This window comes from Ambystoma mexicanum, chromosome 6q, assembly GCF_040938575.1.
Source record: "Ambystoma mexicanum isolate Mex_15411 chromosome 6q, UKY_AmexF1_1, whole genome shotgun sequence".
NCBI classification, from domain to species: Eukaryota; Metazoa; Chordata; class Amphibia; order Caudata; family Ambystomatidae; genus Ambystoma; species Ambystoma mexicanum.
In genome coordinates this window covers 612684369-612698347 of record NC_090937.1, presented here as the reverse complement: position 1 = coordinate 612698347, position 13979 = coordinate 612684369, and the positions used below count along the sequence as shown (strand labels likewise).

Sequence of the window (13979 nt, the reverse complement as noted above, 5' to 3'; positions counted from 1 at the left end):
ACGACCTTGGCAGTAGGAAACATACGCATGTAATCCAAATGTACACTTCCATAGTGCACCACGACAAAGTCCACGTTTGTGACGGTTGCCACATATCTGCAAAGGCGATTCATCCTGCTGAAACTGCAGTCACCCTGACAGGCCCAGAAAGGGTCCACCCCTTCCAACCCGAAATTACCAGCAACGCCTCTTTGCATGCAACACCTGTGCAGATGGAGCACAAAGGTATCACCGACGATAAGCACTGTGCGTCTGTCCATCTCGACCACTCTCACAACACATTATTGGGATGAAATGGTACCGCCCCTTTATATGAACCACACCCTAAACTCCTATTTGCCTATTTCCCACAATTCCATTTCCATTTACACCTTGCTCATAATGGGAGGATGTGCACGTGCGCTTTCCCATCTACAGTGAGGGACACGGCCCAGTAAAGCTCAGACAATAATTCTTACCTTTGCACCATAACTTTTTGCAGCACTCCCCCATTGGGTGCTGTCACATTGTAAAACATGCATGCACCAATCACATACAAAACCTCTGCATTGCACACTGTCATTTCTATATACCAATCCATATTTACCGTTAAGCACTCTCAGTACACATTCTGTTTGATTGCAAAACCCCTCCACGAGAAACTTCTGCTAAGGAATGCACAATTACAGCATCCACAAACATCCTAACACGCACCCAGCACACATTTGGCCATGCACACAACACTGCAACCCTTGCCACACCCACCACAACACTATACATCCAAGCAAGCGACCATGTGGGCACCTAACATTATGTACAAACGTAACACACGTAGCAGTGCTTCTACCCAACTCCCCCACACCAAAAAACACCCATTCACGAAAACGTGTCACACTTAGCAGAAGCCATAAACATAGCGCAGACTGCACCACCCCAACGCATTGCCATTCACAAACTATTGTATCACTGCCAACCTATGCACAGCAGCTTCACCACATTGGACCTACTTCAATAAAATTGCACACAGAAGAGTAACCAACCACATATAAGCTGCCCTTGAACCATATCCACTTCCATACTCACATTACGTACGCACTGCACCCTGTGCCCACACTAAACAACTTCTCACTGCACCATCTCCTGCTGCACACCAAATACAGTTGCATGTTCCAACTATCACCACAACCATAGAATGTACAATACACGCTTTGCAACTCACTTCTGCTACTGTAGCACATCGACAATGTGCTCCAAACGCATTCTCCAAAGATCACCACCCTGTGCCTCATACACTGCCAAACCTGCATTGCTCCACTCGGTGTTCTCCGTGCACACATTCCCCTACCGTAATTCAACCATACATGACAGCATATCACCAATTACCACTATGCACATATGCACCACTGGCACCAGCACTTCTAACCAACCTCCACACCGCAATGGACATGCACATTGTTACATACAACTGTTACCATAATGATTACACTGTCTCCGGCACCCCTATGCCCTTTCATTCACATACTATTGTCTTATCCACTGAGAAAGGATTGTTTCACTGCCAAAGTAACCACAAAGTGTTTACAACATTGCCCATACTCAAGCATTGTGTGCACAGCACACTATCCAAGCACATATAAGCTGCCCTTCAACCATACCATGTAACATATTGACAGTATACAAGCATTGCACCCGGTGCCCACACTGCCTGACTTTTCACTGCAGCATCTCCAACCACAGCGCACTGCCATGGAGCTATGCAGTAACAAATTGCAACAGTTACCATAATGTACAAACAAGACTCTCTCCTGCATCCCTGTGCACTTTCAATCACATAATATGGGTGTACCCACTACCATTCACAAAGTATTATGCCACTGCCAACCTACCCACAATCTGTTTGCAACAGTGGCCTCTAGCGGCTTAAATGTGCTCCACACCCATTCCTTACATGTCACCACCCTCTAACTGATGCACATTGAAAAATTGATTACTCCTGAGCATGTCCTCAAGTCCTAGGCTCTTGAATGCATGGCCTACGGCCTATGGCCTTTGGCCATGCATCCAATAGTCTAGGCCTTGAACACACAAACTGCAACTTAATGCCACCATGCATGTCTGCATATAAGCAAGTAAAACAATCCACATAGACACCACTGCCCCAACACTCCTTCCCAACCTGTACACCACCATGGCGCTACGCAGCAACAAATTGCAACAGTTACCATAATGGCCATGTGGGCAGCTAACATTTTGCACAAACCTACCATACGTAGGTAGCGGCACTTCACCCCAACTCCTCCACACCATAAAACACCCAATCACAAAAAACAGGTTGCACTTACCAGAATGCACAAACACACCACATCCTCCACCACCTCTACCCACAGCCATTCACAAAGTATTGTGTCACTAACCACAACATTTTCACAACATTCGGCCTACTTCAACAAATCTGCACACAACATAGGCCTTGAACACACCTACAGCAACGTAATGTCACCATTTCACCAGCTACGACCATCCACATACACACTAATGCCACCAGCAGCCCTACCCAACCTGCGCACCACCATGTAGCAACAAATTGCAACAGTTAAGACAATGTACAAAGAAAACACTCTCTCCTACACCCTTATGCACTTTCATTCACATACTATGGGCGTACCCACTCCCATTCACAAAGTACTCTGTCACTGCCAACCTACCCACATTCAGTTTGCAGCACTAACGCTACTGCAACCAATCTGCACACACTGAACTATACAAGCACCACCCTGTACTGGATGCAGAGTCAAACATGCCTTCCTACGATGCATATGTTGCAGCCCTACGCTCCTGAGTGCATGCCCTACAGCCTACGGCCTACAGGCTTCTGCCATGCACCCAATAGTGTAATCCTTCCACAGACCCACCGCACCTTCAATCACCCGTGCATGCCTCCATGTGCCCAACTACCGCATTCCATCCGCAGCGCACCGCCACCCGCGCTCCCACCCAACCTATGTCATGTGCAATTCCCTCCCCATCTGCAATTCCCCTGCCACCACTCATCACGAAAAGAGGTCGCCGCAAACAGGTCGCAGCAGAAGCTATGGGACCGTTACGACAGCTGCCTCCAAGCACCACAGAAAATACTCGCCTAGATATGTCCCATGAACCACTTCTCACTCCCCCAGCCGTTCCCTCCCTTATTGCCGCCAACACAATGCGTATGGTTCATTTTCCAGTTCCTTCCACCGCCGCACTGTCCTCCGATACACCATGGCAGCTTTCCAAAAAAATGTTGACGCACAGCACGCTTCCCTCCAGCCAACCAACGGCTGCGTCCAAACTTCTCCGACATCACGCCGTACCGCAAGCCAATGACACTTCTGTCCACAGAGCAAACAGGGAAATGGGCCTGCGGAGCAGACCCAGATATCACACATTTTATTAGATGTGCATATCAGTATTTTACAAAGAAATTATTTGTCGGAATTCCACCAAACAAACAAAAGCACGCTTTCTGGCCTAAGCCCCCGCTCCTAGCGCAATTTGTTCAAAATCCGTCCAGCCGTTCGGGCTGTAGCCATGCGCAACTTTTTTGCCCATTCAGTCTATGGGAAAAAAAAACATGTTTGGGACCCCCCTATAACTTTGCCCCCCCCCCGCACGAAACCTCGCCCAGTTTGATGAGGATTCGTCCAGGGGGAGCAAAGTTATAAGCCACTGAAAAAGTGCTCTTCTGATGAGTTTAGCAACTTAACCATAACTACACAGCCGCTACCGCGGGCCCTGTAATATATATATATATGGGATACATTACTCACCGTAATCGTATTTCTGATGCTTGTATCTGCTTAGATTCACATGCTGTGCATAGGCCGACATCCAGTGCAAGCTGCAGAGTACTACAGTTGTTGTTTTCGAAACTCGAAAAGGGACGTCGACAGGGCGTGCCAGTAATACTATCCCCAGTGTGACGTCCACTGTACCCGTAAGCCCTCACGCATTGGGATCCCTCAGATTGCTATTTTTCTGACATGAGGTGTAGCGTGAGTACAGTTGTATCCAAGCAGATACGTATCAGACAAGCTCATAAGCATCCATGCGCCTTCTATCCGAGGGGAGGAAGCGTGGGTCGCATGTGAATCTAAGCAGATACAAGCATCAGAAATACGATTACGGTGAGTAATGTATCCCTTCTGAGGCTTGTGGAATCTGCTTAGAACACATGGGGCCTCATTACGAGGTAGGAGGTAGCCATGGTGCTATTAGCACCATGGCTACCCCCTTACCGTATTCCGGGTCCAGGTTCTCGGAATAGGGGCTTACCGGGACATTCCAACCTTGGAGGACCCGGTAAGACCCATTCTGAGAACCATTCCCATTCGAGCCCCCATAGGGCTCAATGGGAATGGGGATGGAGCTAATAACGGGCCCGCTAATAGCGGGCCCGTTATTAGCTCCCTGGTCCCTTAGCGGCTCCCGCTAAGGGACCTCATAATGCGGTGGTAAGGGGTTAACGGCACCCTTACCGTTGCCGTTAATCCCTTACCGCCGACCTCGTAATGAGGCCCATGCTGTGCATAGATTAGTGAGCAGTGGAAGAAGAAAGAGGTGGGATGTAAGAAGGTTCATGTGCGAATAAATGTCTTAGAACTGCTTGTCCCACTTGTGTATCTGTCTTGGAATGGGTGTCAATGCAGTAGTGCTGAGTGAAAGTATGTACAGAGATCCATGTAGCTGCCTTCCAAATACTGTCTAAGGGGACATTTTCAATAGCTCTAGTACCTCTTGTGGAGTGAGCCCTGGGCGTAAAAGGCAGTGTTTTATCTGATGGGGAAAAGCACAGTTGGATACATCTGACTATCCACCTAGAGATGGCATTCTTAGAGATGTGGTCACCTTCTCTGCCTGGCGCTATGGATACAAACAATTGATCTGTTTGTCTTAGCGGTCTGGTCTTGTCTACGTAGTAGAGGACTGCTCTCCTCACATCTAGCGTGTGGACTTTTACCTCAGCTGAGCGGTTGGGTTCCTGGAAGAAAGCCGGTAGCTCAACTGACTGGTTTACATGAAATTTGGAGATGAATTTAGATGAGAACCTAGGGTGAGTATGTAAAACCATCTTGTCTTTGTGTACAACAAAGAAATGATCCTGCACTGACAATGCTTGGATTTCACTAACCCTTCTTATGGAAGTGATAGCCACTAAGAAGGCAGTTTTATAAGTCAGGTGTTTGAGACTGACTTGTGCATAGACCCGAAAGGGGGTCCCATGAGCTTAGCGAGTACCACATTGAGGTCCCAACCTGGCGGGCGGGTTAGAAATTGGAGGGTGGAGTCTCTTTACCCCTTCCATAAATGCTTTGATGACTCGTATTTTCCACCATGAGATCTTATTACGATAGGTCGTGTCGGCTGACAAAGCCGCCAGGTGGACTTTTAGGGAGTTAAACACTAACCCCGCATTTAGCAAATGGAGCATATAAGTTAGAATGTGGGATGGAGTACATTCTATGGGGTTGATCTGTTTAGCCTGGCACCAAATTACGAATCTCCTCCATTTGTCAAAGTAACAGTACCTAGTGTTTGGTTTTCTTGATTCTTTCAAGATATCCATGCATCTCTGTGGCAGGTTGAGATGTCCGAACTCTATGACCTCAGGGGCCATGCTGCCAAGCTCATTGAGAGGGGCTGCGGGTACACTGTTACTCCCTCGTGCTGGGTGAGTAGGTCGTACTGGCACGGGAGTTTGATGGGATCGCACATCGCCAGGTTCCGCAGATGTGGATACCATGGTAGTGTTGCCCACATAGGAGAAACTAGGATAAGCGTCATCGGTTCCTTGTGTATCTTGTTCACCGCCTTCCTCATGAGAGGTGTTGGGGGTAAAAGCGTAAGCAAATTTCCCTAAACAGTTCATCCATAGGGCGTTGCCTTTGGAGCCTGGCTCGGGGAACCTGGACGCAAAGTCTGGGCATTGACTGTTTTCGCTTGTGGCAAATAAGTCTATAGGTGGGAAACCCCATTGAGAGAAGAGGTGTTCTACGACTCCTTCGTGTAGACGCCACTCGTGTTCCTGTGGTAGGGGATCTCTGCTCAACGAGTCTGCTAGAGAGTTGAGTTCCCCTGGAACATGTTGTGATGACAGGAACATCTTCCGTTTGAGTGCCCATCTCCAAATTTGCTGTGCAAGTCTGGACAGATTTGGAGAATGTGCACCCTCCTGTTTGTTGATATAAAACATTGCTGTTGTGCTGTCTGTTAGGAACTGCACAGATAGGTTTGTTAAATGGGGTTTCAATGCCCAAAGGGCTTTGAATACTGCCAGAAGTTCCAGCAGATTGATATGGTTCTGAGCCATAGTGTGAGACCACAGACCCTGAGCTGTGTGGTGAAGGTAGTGAGGCCCCCCACCATGCCAGTTAGGCGTCTATCGTGACAATCGCCTGTACCTCTGGATCGTAGAAAGGTTTCCCTTTCGTTAGATTTTCTCTTGTCCACTAGTGAAGATTTTGTACAAGTGTTGGCAAAACGACCACTAGATCGTCCCACTGACCGCTTTCCTGAGACCACTGTTTCGCCAACCACTCCTGCATGGGTTGCATGCGCAGACGCGCCTGAGAAACCAGGTAAATGCAAGATGCCATCATGCCTATTAAACGCATAGCTTTGCGCACCCTTATCTGGTGACCAGCCTGATAATGTGGTATTTGCAGTAACACATTTTTTATTCTTTCCTCTGATGGAAAGACCAACCCCCTCCTCTGTGTTTAAGACAGCTCCTAGGAACTGTTCTGAAGTGCTTGGCACTAGGCTTGCCTTTTTCTCGTTGATGGAGAAGCCCAAGTGAAAGTGGAGGTTGATTGTTCTCTGAATTAAGGGTACACTGGGATTGCGCTGCCACCACCACCAGTACCTTTGTAAATACCCTGGGAGCCGAGGCTATTCCAAAGGGCAGCACCTTAAATTGGTAGTGCTGGTTCACTATCTTGAAACGGAAGAATCTTCTGTGCGCTGGTAACATTGAAATATGAAAATAGGCATCTTTCATATCCAGTGTTGCCATGTAATCCCCCCCTTTTTAGTAGAGGGATTACCTCTTGTAGCGTGGTCATGCAGAACTTTTGTGGTTTGACATACTTGTTTGCAGGGCACAAATCTAATACTGGGCGCATTGTTAGATCTTTCTTTGGCACAAGGAAGTAAGTTGAATAAATACCCCTGTTTACCTGGTTGGCCGGGACGACTTCTATGGCGTCCTTTAATAGAAGTGTGGCTATCTCTTCGAGAAGGATACGCTGATGTTCTTCTGAGTGGATCTTCTGTCGTGGGGGGTGGTCGTGGGGACGTTGGAGTAGTTCTGTACAGTATCCGCCTGCTACTGTGGACAGCACCCATCTGTCTGAGGTGAATCCCTCCCATGCATGCGTGAAGCTGGAAATGCGTCGTCCTGATGGAGAAGCATGGGAGGGCACCTGATGCAGAATGTCACTTAATCTGAAGTGGAGTACCACCTCGAGCAGGGCCCCGCCCACGATCTCTGCGTTGTCCTCTGGGATAGCCCTGGAAGGATTGGCCTTGATCATTTCCCCAGGAGGAACCCTGGCCGTGATTGTAGCTGGATCCTCATTGTGAGTATTGGCCTCGAAAAAGGCGAAAAAATTCCGTTACCTCTCTGTCCAGAAGGCTTGTTAGTGAGTTGACCTAAAGATTTAAGAGAGTCATACTTGTTCTTTGCTGTTTTAAATGCGTCTTCAACGGCTTTACTGAAGAGCACGTTAAGTTCCACTATCATGTTTATTAGACTTGCCTGCGTTTCTGGTCTAAACCCTGAATGGCGCAGCTGTGCATGCCTCTTAATCCCTTGCGCAATGACTCTTCCGGCATTGTCCGCCGCGTTAAAATTGGATTTAAGGAGACAGCTAGACACAGCCCTCCAATCTGCAGCCACCTGTGCTAGTTAAGATTTGAGTGGCTCTGATGCAGACGAAAGTAAAGCAGCCATTTTATTTTTTTCCCCACTTGTGGCAGTTGTAACTAGCCAAGAGAGTTGCATTGTTCGCTATCCTGGTTTGATAGGCCGCAGAGGAGGCAACCCTTTTGCCCATGGCATAGATCTTTTTGCTCTCCTTATCAGGTGGAGCCTCGGAGGAAGCAAGGGGTGTGCCTGCTCTCTTTCTAGCTGTAGTCACAACTAAGGAGTCTGGTTTTAGTTGCCCTGTAATATATAATGGCTCTGAAGGGGCAGGCCTGAATAATTTCTCCACACGTGGGTTTACGGCACTTGTGATATTAGGGGCTTCTAAGGATGGCTGTATTCTGCGCTGCACTGATTTTAGTAGTGGGATAAACTGGGCCACTGTCTTCTTGTCCCCAAGGATTTGTTCTGCAAAGTCTATATCCTCCTGTACCTCCTGGGTGTCAATCTGAAAGTGCTAAGCCGCCTTGGCTAGTACTTCATTGAGGAGGGGTTGATTATCAATAGAGGAATCGACAACTGGAGTGTCTTGGTTAAGAGGGGAATCTATAGAGAACATATTAGCCTCTTGGTCTGCCTCTTGGTCCTTGTCATCCCCATAATAAGGGTCCTCTGTATCCTCATCAATAAGCTGAGGGTCAGATGCATCTACAAAGGAGAGATCTTCTTGGTCTGATTCAGGGTCATAGAGATCTATGACTGTACTCTGTAAAGGAACATTTGAACAAGACATCTTAGAAGGGGGTTGAGTAGGTAAGGCAGAGGTTTGAGAGTCAGATGGGGCTGTGGTGGGAGAAGTGGAGTTGAAGCTCTGAAGGCAATCAGGGTTCTTCTCGAAAAAATTGGCTAAAGGTCATTCTTTTCATCACTCTGTCAATGTCCTCTGAAGACCATTCTTTGCAATTTGGGATTATCGCAGATTGAGGGGAAAGTCCTAGGTCCTCATCTGTGGGAGGTATCACCTTAGGTCTAGATTCTCTAGGTTTTTCTATGGGCTTGGATGATTTAGATTTGTCCTTCTGAGGGCTCTTTTTGTGATGTCTCCTCCCCCTGGGCCCAGAGGAGTGTTTTACAGACTTCTTGGGGCCCGTAACCTTATCCGACGCAGAGCGTTGAATTTCGGTTGCTGGTAAGGCCGAGGTCTCGTCTGCAGACGATCGACCTTCGGAAGGAGTTTTGCGAGCGACACGCTTGCCGTCTTTCGACTGTTGGACCCTGTCATGTGGCGATCTCAATGAGATTGGCCAGAGGACTGGGACTCAGCAGACCTTTGCCTGGGTGTCGATCATTGTCGATCACTCAACCCATGTGTCAAGTCTCGACCTGGGCGTATGTGCTTAGTGGTGTGTGTTTTTGTAGCGCTACTGCCGCCGGATGGAGTCCCCACAACATGGCCACCGGCCTGTCCTACGGGGTCGGGGGCCTGCGCTTGAGTAGCTGGAGCTACTCTGTCACCCTCGCCGTCCGTAAGGATGGCGTCGCTGCCATCGCTAAAGGCGCCTTCCACCTCCATGGCCTCAAGCTGTTTGGCGTAGTGGGCCCAGCGTTTCGTGGAGCGGTCTTTTAACGTCTTTGGCTTGAAGAGCCTGCAAACTCATAAAGATGTTTCGACGTGGTCTCTTGGAAGTCACAAGTTACAAACTAAGTGTTTGTCTAACCACAGGAACTTGCGATTACACTTGGGGCAAAATTTAAAAGGTTTATTTTCCATAATTATAGTTTATGGCAGATGGGTGAACAAAGTGTAGGAAGGGGAATATATGCATCCTAAAATGTCCTCCCCCCTCTCTCCTTACTGTCTGGGCCGAGGCCCGGGGCGGCCTTCCAAGGCCGAAAGGTCCATTGCGGTAGTCTTCGACGGGAAGTTTTTCTGTCTTTACTGGCGTCGTGTTTCGGAGGTCGGTGAAAGGATAGAAAGAAATACTATTGCTAATTGTAAATAGTCAATGGCTTTATGCCGAAAGGAACGCCGCTATACGCGTCCGTCTAGAATGGCAGAAAAAAACAATCTGAGGGATCCCGACGCATGAGGGATCATAGATACAGTGGACATCACACTAGGGATAGTATTAATGGCACGCCCTGTCAACGTCCCTTTTCGAGTTTCGAAAACAACAACTGTAATACTCAGTAGTTTCCACTAGATGTCGGCCTATGCACAGCATGTGTTCTAAGCAGATTCCACAAGCCTCAGAAATATATATACCAATAGTTATCTAGACCTGTGTATGGTAAAATAAATGGCCTACAACAAGCCTTTTATGATCACAGTTATCGGATGTTGTGTGTCTTATTTTTGCCTGTCTGAGTCCAACAGTTTATTGTGCAAGAAGGGCTGGGTACAGGTAAGCTATAGGTGTTCCCCTACATGGCCAGGTAAAATCACAACACCCTCTTGAGCAGCCGGCTCGGATGACACAGAACTCGATGGACATAATGAAGGAGAGGTCGGATTCTTATGTGTCATTGTTTGCGTCAACAAGAAATTAGCCAATATTACCAGATAACAGACTGACTGGTCTTCCTGAAGGACGGGTTCAGTCTTAAAATGTTACTTGTCTGTACAACAAAGTATCTTGTCCCAGTTTAAACTATTAAAACAGATTGGCAATTGTGGCAGATTTAGCTGCTACCATTTGCAGACTTACTTGCCCATGAGGCCATACTTTCTGCTTTTGTTTTCAGCATGGTCTGCTAATGATATGATATGGCATTTGTAACACGCCTATACACAAGTATTTCAAGGCGCAACAAGGCAAGGAAGGGGGAACAGAGAGAGGACAGAGACAACAATCTTACTAGGCCAAGTGACATTGAGATTGAGCAAGTGCAGGGGAGGAGGGGGGGGGGGAAAGTGCCATGGAATGGGGAGGGAGCAGTACTGTACATGGGATCAAAACAATAACAAGAAGTGCGGCCAGCAGGTGGCAGGTGCAAGGATAGTGCAGACAGCAGGTGTCCAAAAGTGCAGGTAGGGGGACTGTAGGGCTACAGATACAGACCCAAGTGCAAGGGTTGCCGGGAGGCAGTGCGGGTGTGCAACTGGGCGGGTAGGGACCTGGGCCCAAAATCAGAGGTTAGCCAGCTGACCAGTGCAGTATCAGACAGGAAATCAGCAGGGTAGAGGAAGAGAGAAGACAGAAGCAAAGAGGAAGGTCTTGAGGTGCTTCCAGAACCAGAGATGGTTTTCCTCAAGTTTCAGAAAGGCAGGGAGACTGTTCCAGAGGGAGGCCCCCAGCCGAAGAAAGACCTACCACCAACTTGTTGCTTGAAGAAGCGACTGACCCTGAGGGAGTTGGAGGTGGAGGAGCGAAGAGCTCGAGTAGGAAGATATTTACGAAGAGAGAGTTGGAGGTATTGAGGACCCAGGCCCCAGAAGGCCTTGTGGACAATGCAGAGGGTTTAATGCTTCAAGGACTGACATACCCTTGGCAAGCACAACACCAACAAATCAGTGTGAGACTTGCTATGGACAAAATTGGGTCAAAGTTAGATATTCAACACTTTTTCTGTTGATGAAGAGAGCAAGGCTTTGCTAAAGCCAGAGTTAGAAGCGCTGGTAAAATTGAATCAAGGAGGCCTGGCACCAAGGAAGTATGGCCTATTATAAGATGAAGAAGCCTCTATTGTGTCTTGTTGATGCTTCTTAGATGTGCATCATTTTTGAAAAGAGACAACATCACCAGAAGGAGGTGATTTCTAAGCCAAAAGGAGTCCGCTTAAAGGGTTAATGGCCACAAGAGTATGCCTCGGCCACCCGTATCCAGTAGTCGAGTCTAATCATTAGCAGTTTAACTCTTCAATATCTGCTGCACTGTGGCCAAGATACACTTTTCAGGACACATGCGTGTTGTATCTAAAGGACCCATAGGTGCCCAGGGTTTCAGTAGCAAGCCAAATGGCTCATTAGCACCCTTGAAGGGGAGCCAGCCAATCAGGAAGCAAGGAACGCATGTTGAAACTGGTGTTCTCAGCCCTCATTCCAAGCCGCCGCCTGATCGCTGGTTCACCCGCCATCTTCCCCCCGCCTTCTGTTCTCTTTTTTCTTTTTACTTCCTCCCATCCCCACTTATCTCATTGTGGCGGCGGCCAGCTGCTGCCGCTCCTTCAGCTCTGCTCCGGCAGGCCGCCGGGAAAGGGAAAAGGGGCTCTGTATGGAGCCTGCCTTCCCATTCCATGGTGGCCATCTTTGAACAGTATTTTCTTTCTGTGAACGGGACACCACGATGCGAACCATTCACGGAAAGAAAATACTTTGTATTAGCCCCATCTGAGCCCTTGGGACCGGTGCTAATGGCGTTAACAACCCATTCCAAGGGCTGGAAAATGTAGTAACGTCCCGTTGCCCTTTTTAAACGCCCTTGTTTCACTCGGTCCTTGAGCTCGGGCTGCCAGGCCATTACAACCCATTCCAGCCCTTTGAACGGGTTAACAACATAACATTCTTAAATTGTATACAATTTTGTACCAATTGTATAATAAATTGATTGCATTGTTTTTGCACGATTAGTGGTGCAAAAAGGGGGGACAATGAAGACAAAATAGAAAAAAGAAAAGTAGGATAAGGCTAATCAAATTAATTAGTATATTATTTAGCCATCTCAGCTAATCATGAAAAAACTGTGCAATCCATTTATTATACAATTGATACAACTTTGTACAAAACGTAAGAATTGATAATGTAGTGTCAGCCTTGAGAAAGCCCTGATGGGAGAAACATGTGTTTGTAGGCAACTTAGGTTACAACAGGCCTTAACAATTTTGATATAGTCATGCAATCTAGATTAGAACAGGCTTTAATAATTTAAGGAAAAACAAGCAACTCAGGTCATAACAGACAGGCTACTTAGGCTACAACAGGCCTCAATAGTTTGTATATAGGCAGGCAATTAAGATAGATTGCATCCAAGGATACAGATATTGGATAAATACAAAGATTCTGTATAATTAAGTGATTTCAATGGTTAACATCGGTTAAATTAGGAACTTATTTCTACTGGTTCATTTAATTTTCTGTGATTAAGTAATTTTGAAATCCATTTTTGAATAATTTTTGGGATGAGCACTTATAACTTGGGATATACCTTTGCATCAGCTATATGTTAAATTAAGTATATTTCGTAGTAATATGTGATATTATTTATTTGGCACATATAGAATGGATGATGGTGTCAGGGAGCCATTTGGAATAGCTGCACGTTCAGATTCAGGTGTACTCAGTAGGTGGCTAATGCATGCTGGTTAGTGAGCCATCGCCTAGTGCAGTGCACCTGTTTTTGCAATGTACCGGTTTCTATTTTTGGAAGGATGCTGCCATTTGAACAGAGGAAGCGGCAAGTTCATGGGAAAGTGAAAAAGAACCAGTGGGAGATTTTTCCCTGAAACAAGAGTCTGTACCTTTCCAGCATGAGAATCTTTTCCAAGACCAAATTAAGTCATAGTGAAAAGAAGTCCATTGATCAGCTCGAACAAAAGGTATAATCAGGGCATTAGGGGTTGTTGCTGCTTGCAGCTTAATAGGGGACACGCTACGGGTTATTTTATTGCATTGCAAAGTAGTAAACTGTTTCTGTTCCTTGCTACTCTTTTAAATTCTTCGTGTGGGCTGTGGTTGCTTCCACACGATGTACAGCCAATTGGGAACAAGTTAAGCAAAAGTTAAAATGCCACAATTAATTCATGATTACATTTCTAGCATTTTAATCTGTATATTCACAAAGTCAATGTTACAAGATAACTTACTAAATGGCTCTCTGCTCAAGGCATCCTTACCTGAGGCTTGGGACCTAGAATCTTTGAGTATAACGTATATGACATGACATTACAGACTGGATAACCCATGCCTATTAGTATGTCAGCGCTGAGGTATTGTGCCAGATGAATCACTGGTGTATACTGGCACCAGGACTGTATTGCTGGACACCCTGTTGGTTCTGATGTACGATTGGCTGGTGGTTCAGTGATCATCTCATAGGAAGCTGCATGTGGCATTTGGAGAATGCTTTTAGGAATAGTACTATTCTTTATATCTGGA

General features: G+C 46.9%; 1 protein-coding gene across 1 annotated transcript in view; it reads right to left on the bottom strand.

Annotated features, from left to right (window-relative positions):
- MFSD8 (major facilitator superfamily domain containing 8) overlaps positions 1-13979 on the bottom strand; it is a 1042879-nt gene that overhangs the window by 86326 nt on the left and 942574 nt on the right. The window contains exon 11 of the mRNA XM_069631102.1: positions 13718-13974. Coding sequence (XP_069487203.1) covers positions 13718-13974 — 257 coding nt within the window. The remainder of the gene's footprint in view (positions 1-13717; positions 13975-13979) is intronic.